General features: G+C 44.6%; 1 protein-coding gene across 2 annotated transcripts; it reads right to left on the reverse strand.

Moving 5' to 3' along the window:
- Positions 1 to 484: 484 nt before the first annotated feature.
- Positions 485 to 2,119, reverse strand: LOC123407893 (manganese-dependent ADP-ribose/CDP-alcohol diphosphatase-like). 2 transcript variants are annotated; one of them, XM_045101134.1, is made up of 2 exons: positions 1,791 to 2,119; positions 485 to 1,689 (listed from the first exon to the last, which is right to left on the reverse strand). In XM_045101134.1, the coding sequence occupies exon 2, from the start codon at positions 1,632 to 1,634 to the stop codon at positions 651 to 653; it is 984 nt and encodes a 327-aa protein (XP_044957069.1). In that variant the 5' UTR covers positions 1,635 to 1,689; positions 1,791 to 2,119; the 3' UTR covers positions 485 to 650. The 2 variants fall into 2 exon arrangements, with proteins under 2 accessions (XP_044957069.1, XP_044957068.1); XM_045101133.1 differs by having other exon boundaries at positions 1,787 to 2,119.
- Positions 2,120 to 10,372: the final 8,253 nt, after the last annotated feature.

Below are 10,372 nucleotides of genomic sequence, written 5' to 3' on the forward strand. Positions count from 1 at the left end.
TCAACACATGCATCCAACGGAAAGCAAGTGGGCATCATCACTGTGGTATTAAAAAATAGTAGAGAGGTGGGTGGGGTGACCAACGAATTAAATAAACAGGAAAAGGTGGGTGGGTGGCTGTGTGACAAGTAGACTAGGCTGACGAGATGCGAACACCGAGAGGACGCGCAAGTCCGCTTCGCGTCCGCGCCGTTTCATTTCAATTCCAAATTTAAGCCGAAAATGATAGTTGTGGAAGCGAAGCGGACGCGTTTTGACAATGAATCCGCGTGTTGGGTCATCACTTTTATTCATGCATACTTAAACGGACGGTGACGGATGAAATGGATCGCTTGTTGGAGTTGCTCTTACAACGGTAGTAGATAGTAGATGCGGCTACGTGGCTCCTGTATTACTTTCGGTCGACTGGTCCCTAGTTCGCGAAGGTGTCCGATTTGGGGATGAATGTTCGTGATGCCTTTAGGACACATTTACAGACATTTTGTCAGTTCTAAGCAACATTTCCAAATTGAGCCGGATCAGTTTGAGATGGTGAATCGTTACACACAGACAGCTATCGCAGTAAATGCTGCGAGCTAGTGGCTACACAGTACACCGGGGGAGCCCGTGGATCGGGTGGAGCAAGCATCAGCTGCAAGCATCAGCATCAGCTAGCTCAACCGAGGGAGGACGAGCGGCATGTCGGTGCTCGCCATCCTGCCGGATCCGACGAGCGACAGCCTGCCGGGGAACACATTGACGTGGCCAAACGCGTCGGTGCCCGGCGGGCACTCGAGCGCAGCCTCCAGGGTGCGGTGGTGCACACCGCACGCGTCCACGGCGTACCCGCCCTTGTGGTCGTGCCCCGCGAGGCACGCCGCGACGCACCCGTGCCGGTGTACCACTGCCAGCGCCTCCTCGTAGTTCCACATAAGCCCCGCCGGGGACGCCGCGCCGGGGTGGAGAGGCAGGTGGCTGCACACCACCACGGTCTCCCCGCGCCGCGATGCGTCCCGCAGGACGCTGTCCAGCCACCGCAGCTGCTTCTCGCCCACGCCGCCGTTGAACATCACAAACCGCCGGTCCTCCCCGGCCAGCCCCGTCGGGCTGTTTTTATCCGAGTTCGGGTTCCTTTCCTCCAGGAACCTCCTGGCCGCCGCCGCCACAGGGTGGTCGCGCGGCCAGCCGACGGCACTGAAGTCGTACGCGTCAAGGACCACGAACCTGTACCCCGGCCACGGCGAGAAGTCGTAGTAGGCGCGCCCAGGCATCCGCAGCACGGACACCAGCTCGCTCCTTGGGAGGTTGTACAGACAGTGGTTGCCGAGCATGTGGTACGCCGGGCCGCCGTGGAACCGGTCGAACTCTGCCACGACCGCCTGCACGGCGGAGAGCGACCGGTCCTTGGGGCAGAACCCGTCGACGATGTCCCCAAAGTTGACGCAGAACTTGACGCCGGCCTTGTGGCTGTTCCAGCTGCGGACCGCTCTCTGGAGCACGGTGATGCTGTGGCGATAGTACCGAGGCACGCCAAGGAAGGAGCGACCGTCCGGAATGTCGGCGTACTGGACGTCGGCGATGACGCCGAAGGAGAAGAGTGGCTCCCTGGCCACCGACGCCCGGACCACCCCGACCCCGCCCGGGTGAGCTAGCATGGATGCGGCTGGCCGGCGCCGTCGAACACACCGGAACCAATCAATCAATCAATTGCTGCCCAGCGACGAAAGGGACAGGAAGACGATATCTTAATTAGGTGCAAACTGCTTTCGTTTCAAGTGAAGCAACACATTAGGTATAAGCAGTTTACCGACGTGCGGTTGCCGCCGGCAGCAGTTCGTCCTCTCCTCTCCGGCGAACCTCGCGCCTTCTCTTCTCCGGAGCACCGGACTGCGCGGTGGGAGGCGATGGATGATATCATCACGTGGCACAAGCAAGTGGACGGTGGTCTGCAACACACGTGGCGCCATATTGTCCAAGGAATCATATTCATATCGCCAGTTAAATTCTGAGAGCTACTAGTCAACCGTATCCCGGCTGCCAATAGGATGTAGTAGGTGGCTCATCGATATTTCATTCATTTTTCCGCCTGTAATATGCTCGTGGAGTAAATAAAGTAGGCTTCACATCTCTGTTTTTTTTTATTTCATACCCTTATTTCTTATTTTTTATTCTTAAATACTCCCTACGTTCCTAAATATAAGGGAGGGAGTAGTTGCAAACCACTACCTATTTTTCCTCCTCATGCAACTATGCCACATCATCGAGTCATGCATGTGTCATAGTATTTATTTTTTCTCTTCATGTAACCATGACACATCATCAAGTCATGCATGTGGTCATAAGTTATAATTTGTGCACTAATCTATCCGTTGTTTTACTATTTTTTTGTGGGCATAAACATTATATAAGAGCAACTCCAACGGGCCGACCCAAACGGACAACGATTTCATCCGTTTTTTATCCGTTTGGGTCGGCCGCTCGCCCGGCGTCCGCCCTGTTTTAGATATGGGTTGGCAGCACGTCCAACGCGTCGATCTGTATGTGCCGGCGTGGCCGCCCTATTTTGCATGATTTTCATAGTTTGAACGAAATAACATAACTTGAACCAAAAATAACATAGTTATTACAAGCTGAATAAAAGTAAAAATGTCTCACATAGTTCGCACATAGTTTTGCAAACGAATAAAAGAAGATAAATCTATTGGTTGCCAACATGAGCCCACATATGCTCAACCAAATCATTTTGCAGTTGCACGTGAGTTTCCCAATCACGCATGTCTTGATGAAATTGGGTGAACTGTTCAAACGTTGCCGCTCCTTCATGCTCAGGCACAACATTCTCACCCTCAAACTGAAACCCTTGATCGTACAGACATTTCGAGCGCTCGTCTTCTACGATCATATTATGCATGATCACACAAGCAGTCATCATCTCCTACAGTTTCTACGTGCTCCAGGTATTAGCAGGATACCGAACAATGCCCCCATCGAGATTGCAAAACACCAAAGGCACGCTCGACATCCTTCCTAGCACCCTCTTGCTCTTGGGAAAATCTTTTCCTCTTCTCTCCGACAGGGTTGGGAAAATTTTCTTGACAATAATGGTCCACTGAGGATAGATACCGTCACCCAGGTAGTATCATTTGTCGTAGTTGTGGCCGTTGACAGTAAAGTTCACCGGTGGGTTTTTGCCTTCGGCAAGCCTAACAAACACCGACGAGCGCTGAAGCACGTTGATATCATTGTGTGATCCGACCATGCCAAAGAAAGAGTGCCCGCTTTAGATATCTTCAGACGCAACGATCTCTAGTATGACGGTGCAAGCCTTGGCATGGCCCTTATACTGCCCTTGCCAAGCAGAAGGCAGTTCTTCCACTCCCAGTGCATGCAGTCTATGCTACCAAGCATCCCTGGGAAACCCCTGCTGGCATTCATCGCCAACAAACGGGCTGTATCTTCTGCAGTCGGCTCTCTCAAGTACTCAGGGCCAAACACAACAATAACAGCCTTGCAGAACTTATACATGGACTCTAGGCAAGTAGACTCGCTCATTCAGACGTACTCGTCAATAAGATCACCGACACTCCGTATGCAAGCATTCAGATGGCGACAGTGCATTTCTGATAAGAGGAAAAACCTATCTTGCCAACGACATCCTCTTTGCACTCGAAATAGTCATCATAGCCGACCACCCCCTCTCTAATACAGTTGAAAAGATGCCTACTCATACAGAAACGGCGGCGGAATTTATGATGCTTGAACAACGGGTTTGTTGTATCAAAGTAGTCCTTCCAAAGAAGGAAATGCCCGCTCTCTCGATTGCGATTCAACACTAGAAGGTGGCCCGGAATGAAGCCACAGAACAACGGCCGCTGGCTGTTGAGCTGGTGATGGACCAACACGGCAGCCAATACCTCCTCCTCGTCATCGGACGACGAATCGTCGGAGTCGCAAAGGAAATTGTGAAAAAAGAACTCGTCGGCGGAGTCCATTTTGAACCTTGGCAAACTGTCGAACATCTTGCACGCGTCGACAAAGAAGACGGTCGACGAAGGGAGTCGTGGCGCGCACGGACCAGCTAGCTGCCGTGTCGGTGTTCGACGAACGTGCCGGTGAGGATCTGACCGGGCGGTGAGGCGGCTCCCCGGCGGGCTGTGTGGTGGGGGGGGAGTGGGAAGCAGTTGGCTCCCCGGCGGCAAGACGGCGGCAGCGACAGGCGACGTGGGAGTGGGCGGTGTTGCTGGGTGGATATGGAGGCGCCGACAGTTGGCAGAGTCATCAGAAAAATGGGCGGCGATGTCGGCGACGAAGGAGGCGGGCGAGGGTTGGATGTGGGGAGGCCAATGTGCCTTCGACCAGCGGGCCCGGAGGAAGAGAAGCCGACCGTGCGCGCGTCCGTCGCGTGTCCGTGCCGACGCAAATCCGGCTTAAAAATGGGCCGAAAATGGGTCGCCCGCAGACGAAAACCGGACATGCGTCCGTTTGGGTCAGCGCGTTGGGCCGCCTTTTGTGTCTGCGCCAATCCAAATAGACGATGGCGAACGAAATGGGTCGCCCCATTGGAGTTGCTCTAAATTGTACGCTTCGAACAAATATGTATAGATCCAATTACACATTTTGTTTCGAACAAATATGTATAGATCCAATTACACATTTTGTTTCCAATGACACCCTGTTTACTTCAATCCAATAGTTCTATTTTCATACAACATTTTGTTAAATGCTTCATATGATGTTTTTGTTTTTAAAATATAATCAGAGAGCAATCCTAAATTTATTTCTGCAATAGTTTTAGTTTTTAGCACCTATTTATGCACATGTCTATCATATTTTTCACAGCAACACGAGGGGCAACATCTAATTTTATATAGGAGTAAAAGGCAAATCAGAAGAGTTATTGAGCCTACTAATGTATAAATTTCAGCATCGTGACAGCTCGGGTATGATGAGTCTTAAGGATTTTCGGGAAAAGAACGTCTGATGTCTTAAGGTCCAAGTCCTCAAAAGTTCCAAAAAGATTCACATTGGATTTCACCAAATAATTTCATTACGGTTTGAAGTATCTGAAGAGTCTTTTCTTTAGAATAAGTACCTCAAGAGGGTCAATAGAGTTCCATATAATTGTGTTTCAGGACCATTTGGCATTTCCCCCAAGTAAAAAGCTATTTTTTTAATAATACATTTTTTTAATAAATTTGAAAAATATTGTGGATTTTTAAAAGAATTCAAAACTAATACACCGTCGACGTAGCCAAAGCCGACCTAGCCGAAGCCGATTAGTCCATGTGCCTCAGCTAGGCCGATAGGCCTCTCGGCCCTGTCTAGTTGGTACTAATCGGCCTAGCCGTGACCAGTTAGTACTAATCGGCTTACTCGTTATCAATTAATAGTAATTGGTGTTGACAAAACCAATAGGTGCATGCATTTTTTTTACGTAACTAACATTTTCTGATGACAAAATAGCCCTCTAATTTCCCATGTGACAGGTCCGACTAGTGGATCAAGCGACAAGAATTATTTCCGCCATAATTTACCGTTTCTGACTTCCTGTGAGCAGTTCGATACATACACCGGGTTATCTGGCCTCTTGGAAGTCAGGAGCCTAGATAATCCGAGTGTATGTATCGAACTGCTCACCGAAAATCAGGAGCGATAAATTATGGTGGAAAACAATTCTTGCCGCCTCATATAGTAGCCAGATCTATTATGCAAAAAATCAAAGGCTATTTTGTCATCAGAAAATGTTAGTTATGTAAATTTTTTTGCATCTATCGGCTTTGTCAACATCAATTAGTATTAATTGATCATCAGTAGGCCGATTAGTACTAATTGATCACGGCTAGGCTGGTTAGTATGACCGAGAGGTCTATCGGCCTAGCCAAGGTCAATAGCTTCGGCTAGGCCGACTGGATCCAGTCGGCTTTGGCTAGGCCGACTAGATCTAGTCGGCTTTGGCTAGGCCGATGGTGTATTAGTTTTGAATTTTTTTGAAACTACACAATTTTTTCAAATATATTAAAAAAATGTATTATTTAAAATAAATTAGCAAGTAGAAACACCTTACAAATGATGGGACACCAATGCGCGCCGTCAAATTGTGTGTAAACTTGGGATTGAGTTGTTCGGGCGAACTATGCCATCCAACATTGTCCCGCATTGGTCCACAAACTAGTTTGCTCATCTATTTTCCAAAATCCGATTTCCAAAAACCTTCAAATCAAAGACATAACCAAACGTACTTGCTTTTATGTGCTATAAATACTTTGAAAGGCTATGTTTGGATCCTATTAGTTATAGCACATCCCAAAACGACAAAAGATATATTTCCAAAGGTAGTATATATTTTGTTTTCTTGGATTTTCTTGAAGCTATATATGGTCTTTAATATGTTAAAAACATTTTTTTTGTATCAAAGATATGTGGAAAAAATTAGAGAATTTCAGGAGACATATACTCTTCATATATAAGACTTCCAACCCATGATCATGAATAAAATATCTCATGATCTACAGAAATCAGTAAATACTAGGGTTTGAAACTTTTGCACACAGAATTTCCAAAATTCCCAGATAATTCATAGAGCTATACACTATTGGAAACGGCTTATAGGTGGCCTCAAATTAGTAGCGGGCATGGTCAATAACCGCCAATGCTATTTTGGAAAAGTGGAGTGGCGGGTAACAAATAAGATCCATCACTGTAATCAGCAGACCAGTGGTAGGCAGATTTACATACCCGTCATAGGTAAACTCTTCCAAATTTTGCAGCATGATGAAAACTACAAGTGGAGGGCGCACAAGACCAGCCCCCATTGGCTTATCACGCAACAATGGCGGGCGAAACTTATGCCCGCAACAGACAAATTTTGGTAACCTGCATGAGTTTTTATTCTAAATATCTAGAAGTTTACTCTGACAAGCACTGATAGCCACGAGGCACACATAAGTTAGGTCCAAACATTTCCAAGAAAATCTAGAGTAGTCTCAAATTTGAAGGGAGTGCAAAAATTCATACGGATATTGTATTTACTAAACCAAGAATAGCTGGTTTGTCCGCTAATTCGAGGGAGAGTGTACACTTTGTACACGTGCATCAAGTTTTTGTGCTAACATTATCAATTTTTTTATCACACATTACATGTGTCAAATGAAGACATCATGCCTAGTTTCATCCCTTCGCGAGTTCCTTTGCATGCTCAAAGTTTTTTGCTCCTTTTAGTTGCCGAAAAGTCAACTAATGCCGCGAAAATATTAAACCAACTCAAGAAGTGGCAATTTTTGGAAATGGTGCTTCGAATAGTGTCTATTACTCATGGAAAAGGTTAAAAGTTGAAATAATTTTAAAAAATGAGTTGTGTGTGTAAAGCGGTTCTTTGGATACCCTTACACTTGGTGGGAGACTGTTCGGTTTGTACACAAGATGCATCAAATATTTGTCGTAACACTCTCAAATGTTTTCCAGGCCCTACATGTGTCCAATGAAGATGGCATGCAAAGTTCTATCCCTTTCGATGCTTGTTTGCGCGTTGTTTTGTACCGAAGAGGGTTCTGCCATTTTAAGTTATTGCTGAAAATACAATTAATGCATTCAAATTGGAAAATCAACTCAAAAAAGCTCAAATTTCATCACGAGGCTTTGGATCTACTAATCACATAAAAGTTTGAAGTTAAAATGATTTAGAAAATGCACGTACAATGGTGTACATGAGAGTCGACGGACTAGTGACTTGGGAGTGGCATGCGTTAGGCGGGGCCTGCCACCGCTTTACCCACTTTCGGATGGCGGGTGACATACAATTCCCGTCACTGCCTTGCCCATGATGCGTGTGCGGTTCAATGTCCCCCAAAATCATTTCGCACTCAAATCCCTTGCCCCCGCCCCGCCCCCAAATCACGCCCGCCTCGTCACCGCTTCCCTCCTCGACATTGAGGACCTCTTCGTTGCCGTGATAGTCCACACCACGGGCATGACCTCCTCCTCCAATATAGGAGGCATCTCGTAACCACCGCGAGCGATCTCCTCCCCGTTGGCTAGCCCTGTTGCCATGTCCTCCTCCTCCACGAACATCTGAGGCCTCGTGTCATCTTCGAACGCCACCTCTCTGGTATAGTTAGATTTGTGCCTAGGGTAATATGAGTAGTTTAGAAATACGTGCCAATATTTCTTACTCTTATTTGTGCCTATGGTAAATATAATTACATACTTTGATTGATATTTTGCGTAGGTTAAATTTGAGTAGTGTGTCTTAGTGTTATTTATGCTTAGGGTACATACGAGTAGTTTAGATATGAGCGCCAATGTTTTTTTTTCTAAGATCTATGTTGGCTTATATTTGTAGGTAATGACACGAGGCCAATCTTTTCATGAAATGCCTATTCATTTCCATTTTGATGAATTTTGGGCACTTTTTATGTCCTCTTTTTAGAAATGGTCATGTCGATTTTTTGTCCAAATTTTGGCTAGGATATATTCTTGTATCGTTGGCTTATATTCGCTGGTATTGACATGAGTGACGACTTTTTTGTGAAACGTTGATTCACTTCTGTCTCACCAAATTTCTGGCACTCGTTTTGTCTTTTTTATAAAGGTCACGTAGAATTCTTTCGTCCATATTTTGCATATGATCTATTTCAATATCGTTAGCTTATATTTGTAGGTATTAACATGAGTGTCAAAGTTTTCATGAAAAGTTGATTCATTTCTGTTTTGCCGAATTTCTTGCTACTTGTCTAGGATTGCATTACCATCGCACACGCTATTATGTGATGCAAAGTTTAAAATGTCCACCAATCACAAATAGTTCATGATTGTAAAGCGTGTATGATAAGGAGACTATCACACACATTTGGTCCTACCACATCATTTGCGATGTATTAAGTTTCCCAAATGCTCCAATTGTCGTACTCGTGTCGGATGGCATAACTATCACATGCGCTAATGTGTTGTCACACCATGTGTTCTCCTGACTAAGTCAACATAGCTCAAAAATTAGGACCAATTAAAACTTTTGTGTGCTTACGGTGCTTGACTTGATTGCCATTACTTCTGTGCTTGTTTGGGTTTTAAATTCTCAAAAATACCCGCTCTGTCTAGACTCATCTCCTTGATCCAAATCTTTGCACAATGACCATGCCATGCTTATAGGACATCAAACTATTTTTACAAAATATTTTTTTCACCTAAAATGCATTTATATAATTGAAGCTTTCAAAACCCCCTCAATCGAGGTTCGTACTATAAGTCCTCCAATTAGGGAACGTGTTTGGCCCCAAATATTTTATTTCCATTCTATTATAAAAAAGACTTCCCAAAACCCCAAAAATATTTTGTTTAAAGTTATTATCCTATTTTATTTAAATAACTTTTTCTGAGGCTAGAAATGTTTTTTTATAAGGGAAAAATATTGTTATGCTTTGAAAATATTTAAGAAAATTTAGGGAAACTCAATGTACATCTATTTTACATATATTAGAGTTTCAACACATGGCCATGTTCAAAATATTGAACAAAACACTCCAAAACCCTTTCTTCCCATTTCAAGTATTTGAAATATTTCTATAAGAAATATTCTTAAATAATTCCAAGAACACTCTAGCAAGTCACACATGATATATGTGACGACCTTGCCAAGTTTCACATCAATCCTAATTATTTTCATTCATCATAATATTCCAAAACCCTCTCCGTATGGATTGAAACTTGAGAAACTTTACATTGCCAAGTGTCTCTAATTGTTCTCAAACTTTGTGGACGTGTTCTAATCATTTAATAGTGCATCCACCCCAAGTGGAGCATCCAGGAGAACAGATCTAGTTGTCCAAATTTCACCAAAACCCATTTTTGCTCATTTCTAGAATTGGAAAATTCTGCATTATCAAGTTTCTTCAATGAGTCCCAAACTTTTTGGGCATTATCTAATCACCAAATGATGTCACCACACCAATTGTTGCTTTAAGGAGAATAGAATTGCATGACTAGATCTAAGCAAAACCATTTGTGCCCATTTCTAGGGTTTATAGTAATTACATTGGAAACTTTCATCAAATAATCTGAAAATTCGTGATGAGGACCAATTTGTCTCACCATTTACCGCTCATAAACCTGGAGGCCATTGGATACCCCTAGATTCCCTAGGACAACAACAAACACCTTCAGCCATAAGCTTGTGGACAAGCAAAGTTGACCCAACAAGATTTCTGTTGCCTCCAACTTTTTATCACATTATGTTTTAACCCTATTTTTACCTCTAGTAACTCTCTATTGGCCACGGAACAATCATTGATGGGTAAAACCCTCCAATATTGTTGTTTGGACAACATTGGCATGCCCTTCTCCCCCCTCTCCTTCTGTTCTATACAAATTATTGTCCCCAAACTCTCCCACAATATCATTT

Source organism: Hordeum vulgare, chromosome 7H, assembly GCF_904849725.1.
Source record: "Hordeum vulgare subsp. vulgare chromosome 7H, MorexV3_pseudomolecules_assembly, whole genome shotgun sequence".
In the NCBI taxonomy this organism is placed as follows: Eukaryota; Viridiplantae; Streptophyta; class Magnoliopsida; order Poales; family Poaceae; genus Hordeum; species Hordeum vulgare.

Excerpts from the sequence above, each read along its gene's own strand:
- LOC123407893 (XM_045101134.1), bottom strand. The coding sequence starts at position 1,634 with ATGCTAGCTCACCCGGGCGGGGTCGGGGTGGTCCGGGCGTCGGTGGCC.